General features: G+C 34.4%; 1 protein-coding gene across 1 annotated transcript in view; it reads left to right on the top strand.

Annotated features, from left to right (window-relative positions):
- The window catches only part of NRAP (nebulin related anchoring protein), a 60,888-nt gene that overhangs the window by 31,227 nt on the left and 7,971 nt on the right, over positions 1-21,690 (top strand). Inside the window, exons 25-38 of the mRNA XM_015820560.1 lie at positions 581-685; positions 2,299-2,397; positions 3,790-3,894; positions 5,213-5,320; positions 6,502-6,612; positions 7,707-7,904; positions 9,684-9,788; positions 11,094-11,192; positions 13,609-13,713; positions 14,559-14,666; positions 15,895-16,206; positions 17,298-17,402; positions 18,341-18,439; positions 19,284-19,388. Of these exons, the coding sequence (XP_015676046.1) occupies positions 581-685; positions 2,299-2,397; positions 3,790-3,894; positions 5,213-5,320; positions 6,502-6,612; positions 7,707-7,904; positions 9,684-9,788; positions 11,094-11,192; positions 13,609-13,713; positions 14,559-14,666; positions 15,895-16,206; positions 17,298-17,402; positions 18,341-18,439; positions 19,284-19,388 (1,764 nt within the window). The remainder of the gene's footprint in view (positions 1-580; positions 686-2,298; positions 2,398-3,789; positions 3,895-5,212; positions 5,321-6,501; positions 6,613-7,706; positions 7,905-9,683; positions 9,789-11,093; positions 11,193-13,608; positions 13,714-14,558; positions 14,667-15,894; positions 16,207-17,297; positions 17,403-18,340; positions 18,440-19,283; positions 19,389-21,690) is intronic.

The raw sequence follows: 21,690 nt of genomic DNA, 5'->3' as shown, positions 1-21,690 counted from the left end.
GAGGCATGAGTATTTGTCTGATGATGATGAATTCACATTTCCCTCTTTCATGTAACTTTGGGTAGAATTAACACATGGGTTATTTGCACTGGCCTTTACAAAAAAAGTGATTTAAATAAGTCATTCCTGTGTGCACCTTCACTAATTTCCCCCTACTGCCCCAAATCTTTCCTATGGCTGTAACTCAATTCACATTTGGAGTAAGTCTTATACTCGTTTGCCTTATTTCAGGAAAATAGAAAAAAAAAAGATCTATGGAGAAATCTTTTGAACCAGCCCTGATATTTTGAGAATGTCAGAGACATTTAGTAATCAGTAAAAGAGAGTAAATAAATAAATTCCTCCTCGATGCATTTTCTTTTAAACCTTATAGCAAAAAGGTTCACTGTCAGCACATTCATGATCTCTTTTTCAAACCACCACCCTCCCTTTCACATTTCTATCCACAGTTGCAAAGAAGTGAATAAAACAAAAGCAGGCTCTAATTTGGCTCAGTTGGTGTTCTGATGTGTGAGTTCTTTAGGTGGCATTTTTAATGTGTGTGCAGCCACAATGGAGCATTTTCATTTCCTTTTGTCAGAACCGATACAGAGCAGATCTGAACTGGATGAAAGGAGCCGGATGGATCGCCACTGGGTCATTAAATGTGAAGCAGGCTCAGAAGGCAGGAGAACTCATTAGTGAGGTGAGATTTCATGACAGCTGCAGCAATACCTGCCCCATAATGCATGTAAAATGTCTGTATAAAATTAAAATAATTCCACTGAAAGGGGGAGAAAAGAAAAAGGCTCTCAAAACAAGGCATTGTCATCATAATTAGAAGGAAGCCAGATACCAAACACAAAACAGTGGGAGTCCATATAGTCTTTGCAAAAGCAAAGGAGGTGACAAGCAATATCATGAATAATAATGGCAATCAAACAATTGCTATCCCACCACCTTGCATTTTATTAATGAAGTCCATCAAGCCTTAACATGTATATTTATGACTCTAATAACCGACTTATGTTCAAGCTCTCCCCTTTTTCAGTACAAAAAACAAAATGTAGCTTATAGTTGCTTCTGAATGCTACTAAGACACCACCCACAAATATTCTGAATGATTGAATATGCATACCTAGCAAGTAAGTTAAGAGGATTTAAGGATTCAAGAGAACTTTTGTGCAGTCACACTAAAGATGGTGTGATGACAGGCATGGTCATTTATAGCAGAAATAACATTTAGTTGCAGATTTTCTAGTGTAGTTTTAGTGTTACCGAAGCTCTTTGACTAGAGAGCACAAAACAACATAAGATATTAATGCTTTTACAATATTCTTTTAAGTAAGCAATATTCAGGCACTTGGCATAATTATTTTGCAGCTTTAATATTTTCACCATTGAAATGGCAGCACTTTGGAAATTGTGATTTTTACCAACTATATTTCACTTTTTGCTTGTAATTATAATTTGAAGGAATGTATTTTCTAAAACTTGGATTTCTATTAGTCTTTGTCCATAGCAACCATAAGAATCTTTTATGTAATTGTTATCTTTATAGGTGAGTGATAAGATGTTTTTAACTTTTGAAGCAAGTGTCTACCATTTAAAAAAAAATATTTTAAAGTATTTTTAATACAACAGTTAAATTGGTGAATCAATTATTTTCACTTGTGGGAATAGCACAATAAAGACGTGCTGCAATGTTAACGTAAATGTCACGATCCAATGTCCTTGAAGTGAACAATATATATTGTTCAATATATATGTATATATACATACATACATACACACACTCACACACACAAATACAGGAAAAACATATGATTAAATTTCTCATTTTTTGTGTAATATAAGCAATAGGATAGGCTATCAGAAATGCCTCTTTGATTTGGCTTCTGTGTTTATTATTTGTATTCATGACTTAAATCATCAGATTTCAAATAATGCACAAAAATATCATTGTGGTATTATATTCAAATATCCAATATAGAATGCTACTTTGTATTTCAGACTTGGGGAGAATGCATGAGGGTTTTTTCATGGGATTCTGGGCATTTTATTATACCCAATCCTCTTGAAATGTTTTCCTTAAATTTTAAGTGGAAACTAGTATGATCACACTAGTAAAAATTAGTTTTAAATGGAAACTAATTCCAATCTGAAAGTTCTTAGGTGATAAACATGAAGAAAGAGGAATAATAATTATGTTTACACATTCACTCTAATCTCAAGGAACCTACAATTTTTTTATTTCAAATAGCATGAAAGAGCAGCACAAAATTCACTGCTTTGATCTTTTTTTTTTTTGCTCAACAGAAGAAATACCGTCAGCACCCATATGCTTTGAAGTTTACCAGTATTAAAGACACTCCTGAGATGATCCAGGCTAGAATTAGTTATAACCAGGCTGTGGATGTAAGTTGTAATGTATATACATTATGATTATAAGAGTAGTAGCCTCTTTGAATGACCTGATTGAAGCACTAGTTTTCTGTGTCATTGACCTCATTCTCAGGAATAGAGAAACTTGTGGTAATGGAAACCTACCATTCTTCTAAAAAGCCTAGTAAAACACTCATATATGGAGAGATAAATTTGTAACCCTATCCTAACTCATACAGTTTGGTACATTAAGCATGTGTTTACAATTTACTACCATATCAGCATCATATTTGTAATATATATTTTTTCTCCTTAGGGAACATTTTAAATATGAATGTCTCTTTCACCAAAACAATTATTAGCAATTCTCTTTTTTTACAATAAATCAATGCTAGTAATACAAATCACTTCAATCTTATACAGCCATATACATAGATGCTTTTAATCTACAGCTGATTATTTCTATATTAATAGGTAATTCTGTGATGGATACACTCAAAGACAATTACACGAGGAGATGAAAAGTGATTTATGTTGTTTTATTTCAAATTTAAGTACAGCTATCTACTTAGAAATAATCCCAATATGACATAAAATAGAACAATAAAATAATCAAATTAAATAAGTGCACAGTGAGATCTAAATCTGGGGAAATAATTATTATCTCATGGTGAAAAAAATAATACAGTAGATACCAGATAAGCATTATTGGGAAGTGGCATTTTTCTAAGTTATCATTCCTGGCTCAGGAGAATATGCATGGTACATTGATAAATAAATAAGCCTGGAAACCATACCATATTCATATTCAAGAGTTAAAATAATTATCTTATTCAGGACTTATAAATGAATAAATCTGCCATCAAGGATTTCAAAATTCAGAAAACAGCAGGAGATAATTCTGTCTTCCAGAGCACGTTGCCTGCAAGTGCTGTGTTTTAGAAAAGAATTTCTAGCATGAGACAGCAGCATTTCGATTCTCCCCGTTCATACTGAATTGAGATACTGGAATGCTATCCTTTGATAGAAGCTAATTAACGTAGTAATATTTAAATAAAAAACATTTAATGCTGTTGTGAATCATCACTTTATAAACTTTACTACTGTATATGATAAGCAAACAATGGTTTGGATGTTTACCAAGGAAGGAATTCACGATTTGCCAAAAAAGGTTTCAGTGACACAACCGGAAATAGCTGACTTCAAAGGGTGCTCCAGATTCTAGATGCCACAGCCTAAATCGATTCATTTTAAATCTCCAGTTAGTAAAGACAGTCACAAGAAAATTATAAGGCTTATATGAATTCTTATGTTGGCTATAGTCCTTGAATTAATTTTATAAGGATTCATTTGGGAGAGGGTGGGAGAGATATTAGCACGAAAACATGTAATGGTGCCTTACAAATTATTTTCTGAATTTTTCAGAGGCTTTACAAAGAACATGGAGAGAATGTCAAACATAATTATACCCAAATAGCAGAACTTCCTGAGATCTTTCAAGCTAAGCAAAATGCTTTGAATATCAGTGAGGTAAGTTTTTTCGGACACATCTCAACTTTCTTTATATTAATTATAGCTGTGATTTATGTAAAATGTATTTTTCTCACTTTCTTTCTTGAGGATAAGTCTGACTGTAAATAAGGGGTTACAAGAGCAGGCTTATGCATATGCATTTTTGATGTTCTTTTCATTTTTAATAATAGTTGGCCAGTTTGGCTTTCTGAAAAGAAGATTCCAAGATGCCAAGACTGAACTGAGATGAAGTTTGGTGTTCTTATAACAAGTTCTCAATTGTGACAATAAATCTTCCATAGTGTCCTTAAATCAAAGGGTGGAAGTTGCAAAATTTGCAACCAAGTTATTTGTGTGGTAGTAACATTATGTAATAGCAAGGAGTCATTCAGTTGTAGTTAAGTTTATGTTTTTCCTTATAGCACATCTATCCTATCTTCTTGAGGATAGCTACCATTGCTTTTATTCAAAATGCCCCAGATTCAGTTTGCATTGCAAAAAAAATGGGTAGCTGGCCCAAATGTAATTTTCTATTATGCTTGGCTGCCATTTATGCTTCAGAATGCAATATGTTACATCTGGGGTATTTTGAGTGTTGATTTCTTCTTGCTAGTACTATTATTAATGACACCTTTTATGATAACTGCAAATTAAGATAAAAGAGAAGCTATTGCCAAAACTAAAAGTAAACATTAAGGGATATAAGCAAAATAGTTTTGTTGCCCTTAGACAAGATAATAAAATGACTGCTTCAACACATTGGAATGAATCTAGATTAATCATAGTTCCAATTTGAATCAGTGGGTCTAACTGCCAGCTATTCAAGTTTGTACAGGCAAGAAATCAAAACCATGAATACTAATATTAGCTTTATCATAAGATTACAGTAACAGAATCTTACAAATCTAAAAAAACCCTCTCCACTCAATTGCCTTTACTTTCCAGAGAACTAGGGAGAGTCCCTTCTGAAATATTTCTTTCATACTCATTTCTGTTGGCTGAAATAGCTCTTCTTTGACTGTTGCCTACCCCTGGTCTAGGTGGTTGCCCTCTTCCTACTCCTGTTTCCCAAGTTCATTCTGACATCCATTACAGCAACTGAAGCAGATTTCAAGATTCTGTCAGAAGTCAACATAGCATCATATATGAACTGTAACTTTAACAATGTACAATACTGACCTAAATAGAGAAGCCTATTTAATTAGAAACAAGTTACCGTAATTTATATAAGTTTGGGCTAGGCATTCTAGGTATAGAACGTATTGTTCTTTGTAGGGAAGAACATGCTTCGAGTATCAATCAATGGATGTTGGTCTTACTTATTATTTCCAAACAGACCCATTACAAAGAATCCTGGAATAAAATGCAACATGGCGGTTATAGACTGAAACTGGATGCTATTCCTTTCCAGACAGCAAAGGCTTCTAATGAAATTATAAGTGATGTAAGTTGATTTAGTAACAATGGCAAAGAAATAATTCTAAGGACATTTTGTTTAGATACTGGAAAAGGACAATGGAAGAAACAAATAGCTTTGGAGTATAATGAATTCCAAATTATTTCCACAAATGTTATGTGTGAATTAAATAATACTCTGCTAAGTAGAATTAGGTAAATGGATCCTAATGTACCTTTAAACATTATATTTGATACTGTGTATTATATAATTTATATTGGTAAACTGGAAGGGGGAAGGAAAGATACTTTTAATGATCACTGTTCTTTAAAATGGGTTTATTTAAAGTTAAAAGTCACCTTGGAATTTGAATATCAAAGTTAGTGTTGGCACAAAGAGGAATATCCCCGCCCCACTCTCAATAAAATTCTTAAGGACAATTGGGAAAGAGAATAAAATAGTATATAAAATTGCCTCTTATTTTGTCTGTATTGTAAACAATATGATAGACTTGAAGTTGCTACTGAAACATTATGAAACATTATATTCATTACTTTCAGTTGCAGTCTCTAAAAGTACAGTAGCTGTTACATTATTATAAAGCTTTTTATTTTAAAACTAGGAAATTCGAATAACAGACTGAATTTACTTCTGAATATATTTTAGTATGGTTTTTAGGTCAAACTATTCATCTATTGTTCCTCTTATTGCTTAAAAAATGGTTTAGTGGTTTATTATTATTTAGAGTAATTCTTAAACCTTTTCTCCAAGTATATCAAGAGTTTAACTCAGAGATTTTAATTTCATCCCCAATAATAGTGCAATTCAGTTTATGCCATTATATGGAGTTCAACAAATAAAACAAATGAGCAGGTGCGAGGATCTATTGTAATGAGATTACATGTAACTATATTTGCAAAGGGTGTGAATATATGTAACACCGTGTGTTTTTAGTATCACTTCTTACATAACAATTAGAAACCAGCTGTTGTTTAAACAAAGTACTGATTAATAAATGTAATTTGAATTTCTAAACCCACATTCTCTTTCTTGTAGAGCAGATGTATTCTAAAACAAATTTGGTTTTGCCTGAATAAGGCCATTTGATACATATGACTTTATGTAAAGTCTCCCCTATCAGAGAAGACAAGAAAAAGAAATGTAAAAGTAGATATTTTATTTCACTTTTCATGTTTTGGCTATGTTAATGTTTTCTTTCTCCTCCTCAGTATAAGTACAAGGAGGCATTTGAGAAAATGAAAGGACATTTGATTGGTTCCCATGGCTTGGAAGATATAAACATCTCTCATTTCATGCATGCAGCTTTGCTACAGAGTGATGTAAGTGGTATACTAAATAAACTTGTATCACTGTATTTTTAATAAGCAAACATTCAATTTGTTAGGATCAGCACATTCAAAATAATATAAATGGATGAGACTTTCACCTCTATTGGCATAAGAATATAAAGTCTTATCTAATCCAGCATCCTGCTTATTTCATCAACCAAGCAGATGCCTATCAAAACAAAAGAAAAAACAATGCATGGATAAGACATAAATATACCATTACTCCTTTCACCTTTCGGTACCTGGTACTCAGGGCCAAGATGCCTCCAGAATATTATTATTTAAACCAGTGATAGCCTTGGCTTCCCTAAATAGGTTCTTAAGCTATCTGAGTTATTGTGCATCATATGATCTTGTTTCTGTGAGGATACAATAAAGGAGACCTGCATGTAAACTCCCTTAAGCTTTTGGAACTCAAATCCAATCCAATGAGTAAAAAATAAAAATGCTAACTTAATACTGCACCACTATTAAGTATGGAAATGGAAGGAAGGAAACATTGAGGAGCAATGCCAAAAGAAGAAGTAAGGAGAAAAGTGAAGAGAACAAAAAATTATAGTGGTTCTAATTTTCTTGCAATGTGACGACGACGATGATGACGACGACGACGACGACGACGATGATGATGATGATGATAATGATATTCTTTCAATCATGTCAGATTCTTGGTGATTCTATGGACAAGCTCTCTCCATATTTTCTGACTTTGTATTATTTCTTTCAGTTCTTTTATGCTTTGGCTAGTGTTAGTTTTGTTCACCAATATAATACAGGCATTTTCAAAGAACACTTTTGAAATTACTAGAAAGACTTCTAAGACAATACTCATATGCTTAGGAACAGAATTCAGTAATGTGCTCATAATGTACACCAAGCTTGTTGAGGAGCAAATAATAACAGTACATTCATTCAAGTGGCCAGTTGTTTCCTGTGATTATATTATTATTTTCTGTCCTGTTTCCTAGTTAGTGGTTATAATTATAATCGTAAAGCGAATAATTTCAAAAGAATTTGTCAAATTACTTTCTATGACTATCTTTTAAGTCATGACTGAAAAATAGCATTTGTTTTTACTTCCTTCTTAGATAAATTACAAGAAAGATTTTGATAATCAGAAGAACAAGTTCCACCTACCATTAGACATGCTGAATTTAGTACATGCCAGAAAAGTCCAGTCTTTGGTCAGTGATCAGGAATATAGACAACTGCTTCATGATTATACAGCGCTGTCGGAAGATATGAGGCTGCAGTGTGCTAAAAAAGCTTATAAACTACAGAGTGAGGTAAATTAAGTTCTGCAGACCATCTTTAACTGAGAGTTGATTAGCTTCTGTGAGCTAGAGAGCCAGATCCATCTATGAAGAATTAGTGAAAATCACATTTGAAAATTGGGTAAGGTCAGATTCAAACCAAAGTGGGGCTATGCCCAAATGGGCTGAGCCATTTAAAGTATAGTTTTATAATAATAACTTTAACTTTACAATTAATTATTTTCATCCCTTAATCAGTATAAATATGCCTCCCCATTCTGCTTCTATGAAAATTTAAACCTGAGTTTTAAGAATATATTTTCTAATATATTTATGTACTGTATATACTGGGTTTATATGCTGCTCCAATCCAATAGGTCTCTTGAATGACTTACATTCAGTTCCTAAAATAACACAGCACTTTCTGGAGCTCCTCAGTAGTCCAAGGAGCTGTCTTTATTTGGTAGACAGGGAAATGTTGCTCAGATGCAATTTCAGCCCAAAGCCACTATCGTCCAGACATTCTAGCCAAGAATTAAATCTCAGTGGAATTGCTTAGGAATCTTACCAAGTACCTTCTGGAAATAATTGGATTCCACAAATGTCAGCAATAGTCTAGTCTCCTTGTTGACATAATTAACACTGTGCAATAGTGTGTATAACATGCATCTCTCAAGTTAGTTTGGTCTATAACAATAATTGTATGAAGTTCTGGAATTTCTGACAACCCAACCAGAGATGGCAGGTTGAAATTCTCTAACTCCATGAGCTAGAGAACTCCACCCCATCTTGATAATGGAATCTAGCATCCCAAGAAATGATGCTGCCCACCACCAGAAAAAAATGGTGCAGCAACAGCAGGGCTATTGGCCTAATCCTGTGGCCCCGTCTCCAGTCTCTTGTAGAAGATTATGGATGCCAATAGCTACTCTACTTTCCTAGCCCCTGAGTTCATGCTTTTTGCCCAACTGAAATTTGGAAGAACACATTTTGAAGTGAACAGCTGGTTTTTGTTGGAAGAAACCAGATCTATGCTCTCATCCACATCAAACTGTGGACAAGAAGAGATTATTTGTTACAGATAGGCATTAAGAAGCAGTAGCCAAAGGAGCTTCCAAAAACCTGGCTATGAAGGCTTTGAGGCTGAAGTGAAATGTCCATAAATGGAGACTGGTCTCAAATACCTTTTCTCCCAGGTAGGCTGGCTATTGCCTATCTTTTTCTTACACAGCAGTACCTAAATATTTGTATCTAGATTCTCCCTAACTATTAAAAAATGTGTAAATTATATGTGTGTCTGTGTATTCACACACATGTACATACGTTAGCATAATACCCACTGTTACAACCTTGACATTAAAAAAGTAGTAGCTTAAAGTTTCTAGGGTGAGTATAAACATGACCATTTCATCAATGTAGGGTTTTTTTATTGATATGAATGATTTTAGAGGAAATATCAAAAATAATTTACAATTTTATACAGAATTGACTTCAAAATTAGGTATTGTTTTCTGCCGATAGATAGATAGATAGATAGATAGATAGATAGATAGATAGATAGATAGATAGATAGATAGATAGATTTATATAGAAACATATAGATAGACACACAGACAGACAATACTGAGCTAATGTTTTGTGCATGTAACTGAAAGTGTGTTTAAACACACCATCATGAAATAAGGAAATTCAATTCCAGTATGCTTGAAAATTATATAGGTTTCATGTAGCAGATGTTATTTATAATGAAAGCATTTGAATAAATGCTTCTTCATTCTGTGCTATCAATTAGTTTTGATTGGTTTCTCATAGAATTTATACCGATCTGACTTGAACTTTATGAGAGGAGTTGGCTGTATCATACCTGGGGCCTTGGAGATTGAAGCAAAGAAGAAAGCTTCTGAACTCATCAGTGAGGTAACAAAAGATGTTTTTGATTTCTCCACTACAAACAAGGTTTTGCCAGATGTCTGTGTAAAGAGACTTCCTGATTAAGGGTGGGCTTTCATTCCCACCCTTCCTCTTTATTTGATCACTCAATTTATATCCTGGATGAACTGAACGGAGTTCAAGGTTTTGCAGACCTTGATAACTACTTTCACAAACTTTCTGTTCTGTAATCAGGACCCAAGTGATTGGTACATTAGGGTGATCCTTTGTAGAAGGAAATTCTCCTTTCCAGATGAAAGGAAGCCTGTGTTTTTATATTAGACATAGAATCACATTTCTCAAAACCCAAGTGACTCTATATAAGTGGCCTGGATAAAGAATTACTCTTCCTCATTACTATGCACTCTCTCCGTCTCCCTCTCCTGCTCTCTCTCATCTCACTCTTAAGTTTTTCTCCAGAGCAAAAGAATGGGTCAATAATAAGGCAAAATAAAGACCAAAACAGATATAATGGCAGAAACCACATTTTAAAAATGTGCATGTGATTTCCTTTCATGTATAAACATGGTGTAAATGTTTTTTGTCAAAACATCCTAGAGGTGAGGACAACTGAATTTTCCCCCTCCTGCCCTCTTCATGCTTATAGTTCCAATCTCTTTTTTAGCCTCTCTGGATTAAAAAGGCCTTTAAAAAGCAGAAAAAGGCAGGGGCAGTGAGGTGTTCAGCTTTTATCCTTTTGGGGCATGTCCTATTCCATATGTGTTCTAATATATGAATAAACAGACCCAACCAGCCGGCTTATTTATCCTTTGAAAGCCCTTTAGACTTATGTGAATGTAGCTGTTATTGATAAAAGAGGTCCAACTTTTTCTAGCTCTAATATAAGTGTTTATTTCTTTCAGGAATTTTAGTAAAAAATATTAGATCTGAATTGATTCAGTTCAAAGTTTCTAGGTGAAGAGGTTATTTCATTAAATCTATTTTGAATGGAATCATATATTTGAGGTTCTACAGCACCACAATAAACTGATGGTTGGACCAAACCAACTAAGCCAAAAACTGGATTGTTTAATTCCATCAAAGTGCTAAGATGTAGTTCAAAAGAAGTAATGCCAACAACTAGTCCTTGTTTATTTTCAGGGAATTGATTTTACTATGCAGGCCCGGTTAATAATATGGAGGCGAGGGATTAAAATGATATACTGTACAGGTCAATAGATTGCTACATGTTACAGATTCTGTGTAAAGTACTAGCCAAATCTGTAGCATTGAAAATATAATGTCCTTATCTTGCATTCCTCCTTTTGTCTGCCTCTCGCTGTGTGAATTCAGAGTAAATACCGTCAGCAAGCAAATTCCTTCAAGTACACATCAGTGACAGACTCTCCTGGCCTCCTTCATGCAAAATTCAGCAATATGATTGCTAATGAGGTAGGTTCTGCTAACATGGATCTTTAAAATGCAATATGTGGGGAGAGAAGAAAGCAGCATGCTCTGAGAAGTGTAATATACTAAAAAAAGGGGGGGGGAAGGAAAGCACCATCAATTTATCCTTTAACATCGTGAGATCATTTTTATTATTCCTAGAGAAGCTTTTAATATCTCTTTGTCAATCAGACTGACAAAGAAAACAAATCAGAGCAGTTATTTCATAGGGACTCGTGCAAATGACTTCTCTTTTGTTCTTGAAAGCAGCCATAATGCAAAAGGGTATACTGGAAGGACAGTCTCAAAGATAGTTAACATCAATGTGTTCAAAAACTCACTTAAAGCACCAGAGGCCAAGAATCTTGCTTCTGATTTTTCAAACTATTCAGGAGATGTTTGCAGATTCATTGCACCATTAAAATGAAAATCAAATCAAATCCACCTTTGGAAACTGTTTGTCCCCCTAAACTTCTTTGCCATGATTTTTTTTTTCAGAGTAACATTGAATCTTTATGGAAACGTCATGAAATAAAGCTTTAGCAATCAGGGATTAGTGCAGTCTTATTTCTGTAATTTATAGGTTCGTTCTTTTCAACAACTTCTTTTAGCATTGTAACATTTTTTCAAATAGTAAGATTAATTAATTAAAATATTGATTGAGAAAAACATTAAATACTGAATATATTATTACATATTAAATAATAAATCAGATTAATGGGTAGAAGATTTTGAAATTTTTAAAATGCAAATGTTTGTAAAAAAAACCACGAGATGCAATGTTGGAATATGCTTTTATTCTGTATGAGAGAAATTGTACAGTGCTTTTTTTGTAAATATTTTTGTTTGCATGGGATTATGATTTTCTTTATTTTTATTATTTCTATACTTTAAAAACTCTGCCAGCTGTGTATTTGTTAGCTGGATAGCTTGAATGCAAGGAACAAATGTTCCTCTTTACACACACATGCAGACTAAAATGTTTTCAACACCAGGAAGTTAAAAAATAACACCCAGATTGAAATCTTCCTCATTTTGGGAGATCCAAGGATTGAGTCCATTAACAATATCATCTGGTTGAGGTGATTATTTTCTTTCTATTTCAAGAAAAAAAGTAATAGAAAATTCACACGTTTTAGGGAAAATCCACAAATTTCCAGCTATTTTTTTTTATTCTTAGCATTTTCTCTGCAAATACAGACTCCACTTTTTTTAGATCAACTGAGTGATGATCCATTTATTGGAACAGGAATTGACTGACCAACTTTTTGCCCAAACCTGACATCATGGCTAGGAGTGACTAGCTCAAAGTCACACAGTCAGATTTCACGCTTAAGGCTGGATTAGAATTTACAGTCTCTGGCCTGGTGCCTTAACCATTAGACCAAACTGGGTCTCTTCTACAGCTATATGTGTCATTGAAAAAGAAAAGTATGGATATGATTGACATCCTAAAATTCTGTTTCATCTGGTCTCGTACTTTCTCTTTGAATTATTGTGGGAAATTTCTCTTTTAGTTTGCACCCAGTACATCCCCAGTCATTCCCGATATCCAGATCAGAGAAAGTATACATACTATTCAGCACAGCTAACAAAAATGTAGTTTGATGTTTATTTATTAAACATCAGCAAACATCAAAAACATTTGCTGGCAAAAATGGGATAAAAGGCAGGCAAAAACAGAGAAAGAGCAAGACGTGAACAACAGGCAACAAATTACATTATTTGTATACTTAGATCTAGGCACAGGAATTTTCCACAGGAATGTTAGTGGGGACAGCCCCACAGTGGCCTGTTATTCCATTAGCATTAACCCTTTTATGTATATAATATTATTATAATTGTGTATATAATAGTGGCAGAATAGAAATGGAAAGTAGGATGCTGGCAAATCAAATTCTATTCTGAGCATGCAATGAACATGAAAGAAACAATTTGGTGGGTGGAAATGATGTATCCACTGTGAAGAAAACAGGGTATACATGCATGCATTTATTTGTTTATTTATTTGTTTATTTATTTATCCTATTTCTAAACCACCCATCTCCCTCAGATGGGCAATAGCAGTTGCAAGCAACAACAATTGCGACAGTGCAGTAGGGAGCCTTGCTTTTCCTTTCTTTTTCTGCACAGAGAAAACTGACTACACTTTCATTAGGTGTTATTGATTCTCTTCAATTGTGGAGATTCTTAATCAAAGCTTCCAGTTTTGCACTGGAGATAGATCCATATTTTGTGCAAATATGGGAAATGTGTATGTATGTATGTATTTTCATTAAAATAATTCAAAACATGTGATATTTAAGAAATATATGTTAAAAACAAATCCCAACCTGCGACTATACTTGCATTTCAAAAATACAACTAGATAACATTTTAAAGGAATTTTTGTTAACCAGACTTTTAAAAACAATTATCCTAGCGCCTGTACAAAGCAGCAGGAGAAGACACTTTGCATCACTGTAGGGTAACCCTAGGACTTCCTGAGTTTGAAAGGTCAAAAATGAATGCAGTGAACATTAGTGAGGTAAGTGCTTACTTTAGTTTTAATAAATAATTTCTCCTTAATAAGTGTATTTAACCTTCTACTCTATAAGGGAGAAGTTGAAAGTTTTACCCATTTTACAGATGTGTATGAAATGTAATTGCTATCTTCTGTCCTTGATCCTCTGTCAGAGTAGTTGTGGTTTATCAATTTATTATAATTTTAATCTCTGTGTTACATTTTATATTTGGCTGCCATGATTCTTTAGCAGGAAAATCTGACTGCTCTCAGTGGTGATAATTTTAATTCCCTTTTGCATCTATTATATCAGTATCTTAAATCATTCGCATTGCTGCATTTAAAATTTGCATATTCATTTTTTCACTTTTTATTGAAAATGATCTTTATGCTGACATTGGTTCCAATGTAGTAAATTTTCAGAATTAAATATTCTGTGCTAAGATTGTTGTAATGATTGTAGTTGTTTTGGGATGTTAATATTTGGGCAGAAGTACTACCTATCCTTCTTTTCCTTCCTAAATTAATGTGGAAATAGAAGGAGCCAAGTATATGAATAAGTGCATGCCAAAATGATCTGGGTGAAAATTTCTATTCATATCAAATACATATGTTTTGTAGGTGGCTCATGATTGTTTATAATGTAATTATTCCTATACAAATTGAACAATCCATGTAAAGATGGATTTACCATTTGATATGTTTATTGAATTGTTTTTATTTGGTTTGGTTTGAAGAAGCATCTTTTTAAAAGTGACAAAAACCTATGTGAACTATTTTGAAACCTGTATTACAACTCGTTCCTTTTGTTAATTTAGTTTTTAGTTAAAATTTAACCAGGAAATCTAAAGTTGCCATTTCCACTTTAGGCAAAATATAGGGAATCTTGGCATAACCTCCGTGCTCAGGGTTATAAACTGACAATGGAAGCCATCCCTTTCCAGACTGCCAAGGCCTCCCGAGAAATTGCCAGTGATGTGAGTTGAATTATGCAGCCTTCCATCTTGCCTAATTTTTGTTAACTTCATGTAATACATTGTAGAAAGCAGATTTTACTGAATTAAAGCAGCTCCATAATGATGTGAGACAAGGATGTGAGACAGAATGTATTACTTATGAATGAGATTCTTTGTGTGAATTAAAAAAAAGTCATGGTTAATCAGAAACAAAGCAGGACTGAAGCTCTTGCAATGGGAATAGGGGAAAGAAAAATATCTCTGGATGTTCACTTCAGATTTATCCAAAACATCCAGAATAATATCGATCCATGTAAATATATAATCCATTTATTTCCTTGGGTATTCCAGTAAAATAGCTAAGAGGAATGAACAGAGATTTACATCCACATTTGACTGTAATATATTATTTTCTGCTTTTAGAAGCTCAATGCTTTTTTGTATGGGAATTACATTCTTCACTTTCCTGAAACAAAATGCGCCCTCCCAAAGTCAAGTAATAAGACCACTATGAACAATATTCAAACTTTTGCTATCATAAGAACGCTACTTTTCAGAGCAGCAGTGATACCTGTACAATCTGTAGATTTGTTCTTTTTAGTTATTGTGAGAATTCAATATTTTGAACCCTTTTCCTGAATTTCCAGTGACTTTTTGCAAGTACCATTTCTCTAGAGGATTTCATATATTCCAAGCTACATTCAAATATGCATCTTTTGCATAACAATAAGTATTTTGGCTACATAAAAATAACTTTCAGATAAACAAAACACAGCCTGAGTCTTGCTGAGATATGCTTATGAACATGTTATGTCTTTGATGATACTGAAACACCGATGTGGCAGCGTACAAATAAAACAGATGCAGATGCTCTCACCTGTATAATGCTTCATCTCATATTCATCTGCTCTCATTGCCCAGCTTTCCTACCTAGCAGCAAGTTCCTCAAATACTTAATCACTGAATTCAAAAGGACTTTCTACAAAATCTCACTTTTTTCACATATAGAGTCCTGTTGTTCAAACAACACAATTTCTCTTGGCATGTGCTGATCAGAGCCAAGTTCTTAACATGTAAAAGATGAACCGAAGCACAACACCAATAAAATATATGATGGCTCTTTCATGTATTGAATTGTTCACTGTGGTGAACGCTTTCCTATTTTTTTATATGTAGACATAAGGCTTACTTTTTAAAGCATCACAGATGCAGAGGTGCAAGATAAATCCTGTTTTCTTTTCCATCACAGCTACAGTACAAGCACAACTTTGTTTCCGAGAGGGGAAAGCACATTGGTGCCAGAAGCATTCTGGATGATACCAATCTGCTACACTGCTTGCATGCTGCTAAGTTACAGAGTGAACAGGAGTATAAGAAAGGCTCCAGAAATATCTGTTATCAGTACAATCTCCCTATGGACATGGTTAATCTAGTTCATGCTAGAAAAGCCCAGAATCTCATCAGTGACCAGGAGTACAGGAAAAGATTGCATCAGTACACAGTGCTCCCTGAAGACTTGAGGATGAAGTGGGCCAAAAGAGTTAATTTGCTGCAGAGTGAGGTAATGCGTATGCTTGAATGTCAGAGGTTAAAATAGTGTAACACCTAGACAATTATCTTGGACAGCCAACAACAAAACCGTGTAAGGTGAATCAAATTAAGTATTACTAAATAAATAGGCTATTTATTATATACGGAGTTATATCTTTTAAAGTTTTTCTGCACCTGTCCATTCTGAAGGGCATGGTTTATTAATAAATTCAGAGCATTTTTCAGAAGTTATGCAAAAATATTTTATTAATTCAATTTTGGTATTGAGTTAATACATAGAATATTGACATAAACAAGTATACAGGAAGTACAGTACTTTTGGCTAGATGTTTACCTAAATCAAAGCAAAACCATATCAGTTCCTGTTTTTCTTACTTCACGGTACATTTGATAGATACCAAACCCAAATTAGTACTTTTTAGAATGCAGTTTAAAAGCATCCAGCCAACTGGATCTTTTTAAAGACATCTAATGATAACGTTGGACAATCACTCTTGGATTCCTCCCTAAGCATAGCTAAAACAAAGCAAATTTTTGCTTTAAATTACAAACAGAAGGAATTGGTAAAAGTGCTGTTTCAGTTAGTAGGATCAATCAATCAATCAAACAAATAATCAGTCTCTCAACTGGGAAAATGGTACACCATAGGGCAATGACTCTTTTTTTTAAAATCAATGTATCTCAAAAAGGCTAACTAAAGAATGCATTCACAATCCAAGATCCATTACTCCTGTGGGATTGAAATATCAAGTTCTTTAGATCAGTAGTACTGGCCACGTTGCTATGATTAGTTTCCAATGCTTCCTTTCAGTTTTCCACAAGCAAAGTCATTGGGGAAGCTAGCAGGAAGTCATAATTTGCTTCTGCTCTCCCTGCCCATGATCATTCTGTTTATCAGTTTAGGTAAGGAAACATCTCTGAAATGATGGCCCCAAAATGATAACTAGTCTTTCCTAAATTTGTCAGTGATACATTATTTTTTCCAAAAACAACAGATGAATAAAAAAAATATTGTCCTAGTGTCTCAGAAAATATAAATGTTCAAATGCAAATATAAATCAGGGATCATTCTCACATTTTGTTTTTGTTTTTATTTAATAGTTTTCCTACAAATCAGACCTGAATTGCATGAAGGGAGTTGGCTGGATGCCTCTAAGATCCCCTCATATAGAAAATGTGAAGAAGGCTGGAGAACTCATCAGTGAGGTACTGCTAACTCTTTCATGGGATTGTGCATCTGTAAAATGTGTATGCCATCAAGATTCTTCCCTATACCACCATTATGATATGGAAGCCTGGACAGAGGACATGTATTATCAATATCAGAACAGACCTAAAGATCTTTATCCTTATACCAATATAACTAATTTACAAAATGGGACATGAGATATTCTGAGTGCAATTTGTTTCTATGGGATTTTTTGTTTTTGATTTATATGTATATCACTGCCATAATTTATTTATTTAATTTACTTAAATTAAATAAATTTATGTATTTATTTAATTTATGTAAATATATGTATTTATAAATATATTTATTTAATATATTTAGTAATGCCAGTTAGCTCAGTAAAAATGAACACTAAAAATATTTTCCGTTTGTTTATTGCATTACATAATAATAATAGTTTTAAAAAATAATAGTTTCCAGATCCAATAACATCATATTTCTGTTAGACAAACCATTCCTTCAGCCTAGATAAATAATAGAGAACAAAGGTTATTTCAATATTTTTAAACTGTGTATTTTTTAAAAACAAGAAATGCTATTGAGGATAATAAGGAAAATTATATTGACAGTGAGGAGAAAAACAGATAGCTTAAATCCAAAACAATGAGAAAGTATATGGAAATGGCTCAGACAGACACCTCCACCCTATTTCACATTTATATAAGAAAGAGAGAAGGTACAGTACAATCAGATCTGAAAGATTCTGTTATTTTAGCTAAGCTCAAAAAAATAGCTTTATTTTCCTGTGATATCCTGGTCTGGTTTATCTAGTGGGGCTAATAGCTATATTATACACAAAAAATCTATTAGATTACAATGAACCTATAATGAAAATGTTATGTTATAAATGACATCATTTGAATAGAATCTTCTTTATTATACTTTGTTATTATTGCCTTTGTTCTGTTTACAGACAAAATATCGTCAGAAACCAAACAATCTCAAGTTCACGACAGTTACAGACTCTCTGGACTTTCTCCATGCAAAGAATAGTTACATACAATGCAATGAGGTAGGTTAGGTATTTATGGTATTGTAGGTCATAAATAATTGCCCTCAACCTTATAGAATACTGCTTAGAACCATAGTATTAGAAGAAATGTTATTGCTACAAATAAACTGATTTTTATTGGCTGTCAGACATATAGTAAATTGCAGAAAATAACAGTGGCAAAATATGTTGTGAACTTTCAAGGTATCAATTTACCCCTAATTTATATATTGGACTTTAGGGTATTTTTTTTACTGAAGCATTGAAATCTATGAACCAGAGTCTACTGCAGAAGATACACATTTAGAATTCATTTCTTCTCAGCCCATGAATTTGTTCTGAACAACAGAAGTGAATGAAACTTATAATCTTTCCACCACAGTTGCAGACAGACAGATGGTAGAGAGGTGATCAATTCTGCTTATTCTAAATTTCCAAGTTATTTAGGACAGGTATTTGGCTTAATCACTCTATTAACATTTGGAAGTAAGCAGATCTCAAATTATCATGGAGTTTTCAAATGTCTAGTGGTCATCATAGATCTGCCTTTTGGCAATTGTACTGTGGGATAATCTGAGTTCTAAAGAGATAGAGGCATTGAACTATCTCATAGGGATTGATTATCAGGTGAAATACACAAAAGTTCTGTAAGCTTTGTGCAGTGGCAACAATTTTACAAAGAGCAACTTCTGATTTTGGCTATAGAGTTTTGCTTGACAAATAGAGATAGCATTTCTAAGCTTTGCCTAAAGTAAGTATAAGCATAGGCATAGGTTAGTGCTATGTGCATTCTGTATTGCCCTTTTTGGGGAAAATAGCATTTTAGATATTGTGGAACTACACTAAATGTTGTTTGTCCTAACAGCGACTATATCGAGCTGGCTATTTGGATAATATGCACAGATACACCCTGCCCCTTGACCGCCCTGACCTCATAAGGGCACGTCTCAATGCCCTCCAGATCAGTGATGTAAGTAATTGTTCTTTTTCATTTGGAAGTTAATCTCATCATCAAGATTACTTCTCTTGTAGATGTCGTTCAAACTATTTGGAGTAATATAAGTTTGAAACTGTACTGCAGGATCCAATCTTGAGTTGGTCACCAAGACCAAAGGTTCATTCTTCCAAGTTTTCGAGGTCTTGCTGGAGCCCATCCTCAGGAAATTTTCTCTCTCCAGAAAGTACACAGATTGGATCCTGCAGCATTATCTTGGGACACGTACATTTGCCTTCATTTGTGTAAAAGATTACTGCCTGCCGTTAAATGCCATAGACCAATTTCACAGATTAAAACATTCTGTAACAATGAATAGACCATTGTGGACAATTAAACTATATGCATAGTCATGTGAAAAACTGATACACAAACAATTCCATAAAGTGACCCGTTTAATCAATTCCTGGAATATAAAAATAGCAGAGAACAATGCTGGAAAGGCTTCTCCAACACACAAAGAAGTAGAAGCAGGTAGCACATTTTGCATTGTGCACTGGCAAACCTTTCCCTCTCATGTCAGAAGAAAAGAATAAGAGAGCTATATTGCTCATGCAGTTAAAGCGGCATTGCCATGCACAGATGAATGGCACAGTTGTATGTCTGGTGTGTTCTGTTTCTTCTCAGACCATTCAAATGGATCAGCATGTATCTGAACTGAAACAGCCAGTGAGTGCATGAGGAGGTGGAGGAGTTGGGGGCATCTCATTAAAAATGAAACTGCTTTTGGTAGATACACAATTGGATCAGATGCCACACACAGAAAGCTGTTGAGGGAGAACTGACCCCAGAGCACAGAGAAGAAGGGGGAAAAAAGCCATGTTGGTATTTGTAGAGCTGCAAAGATAGCCATAAATCAAATGAATGTAATGTGCGAGGATGAGTGCAAAAACTGTGCAAACTGTGATAAAGTAAAATGATGCATGGGGCTTCAAATCAAAGGATCTGTGTTAAGAATGAACTGCAACAGCAAGACCAAAGATTTGCAGATTTAAAGGAATGAAAAGGAGAGAGAAAAGGCGGAGGGAAATGAGACATGACTAGAACTTGAGAAAAGGGTCTAGATTTGGATCTCATCCATACTGGGAGAGGGAATGCCAAATTCCTCTAATATAAATTCTGCAAACAATTCTAAAGATTTGTCTAAAACTGCTCTTTAAAGAGGCCATCTTTTATCATTTTTGGATGCATTTGTGCTTGTATTCCATATCATCTTATCTTAAATGAGCATACTATTGACCAGACTATAGGAGCAAAATTTGTTAAAATTTCAGGCCCATTCAAAAACATGAAGGTGGCATTAATTTACTACAGAGTAGAAAAACATTATTCAGCAATCTAAGTAATCTGAGAAGGTGGGTGCAGGACAAATTCAGGACAAAGTGAATGGTTACCTGAGGAAACAGATGTGGAAAGGTAGTAGCAAGTGTGCACCATTACCGTCCATGTCCTAGTGTCTCTAAAGCTAGTGTGCTTTGTCTAGTTGCAATAGAAGAGTCTATCCTTGTAACAGTGCTTAAGATGCTACAATTAATTTGCTCAATATTATATTTGGGGTGGAAGCTTCAAACCTGTGAATTTCCTTTTTGGTAGGATATTGATGAAGTGAACCCTAACCAGAAGTGCCATAATATAAACCTTGAGGTGGAAATATGATACAGCCACAATGTTGGCCCTAATCTCTACCTGGTTCATTGGTCTCCAGCTCAGAGCCTGAAGCCTTCTAGTTCAGGGCTTTTCAACCTTTTCACCCATTGTACCACTTTTAGGATATGGCAACATCCGAGTACCACCACTCGCCTAGCAAGGTGTCAAAAACTTGATGACCAAAAAAAATAATAATGAAAAAAGTGATAAAAGTACAGGTAGTCCTTGACTTACAACAATTCGCTTAATGACTGTTCGAAGTTACAATGGCACTGAAAAAAGTGCCCCCCAAGCCACAGCAGAGCAAGACACTTGCCTGCCCACCCGGTGGCGCTCTTCCTCCTGTCCAAGGTTTTCATTGTTGTGAGGCATTTCTGTTGGGGATTGGCAGTGGAGGTGGGGTGGGGGATGTTTGGTTTTTATTCCCTCCGTCTGCTGGGTGGTTGCAGCAGGTTTTGGTCACTTCACATGACCCTGGGACACTGTGACCGTCATAAATATGAATCAGTTGCCAAGCATCTGAATGTAAATCACAAGACCCTGGAGATGTTGCAACATTCCAGCTGATCGGCACTTCTTCTGGGCTCAGCAGAAGCACCAGGATCAGTGTTGCTTTCCAGCTGGAGCCTGG

Source organism: Protobothrops mucrosquamatus, unplaced genomic scaffold (assembly GCF_001527695.2).
Source record: "Protobothrops mucrosquamatus isolate PMUCROS unplaced genomic scaffold, P.Mucros_1.0 scaffold1145, whole genome shotgun sequence".
NCBI lineage: Eukaryota > Metazoa > Chordata > Lepidosauria > Squamata > Viperidae > Protobothrops > Protobothrops mucrosquamatus.
This window is presented reverse-complemented; position numbering and strand designations above follow the sequence as displayed.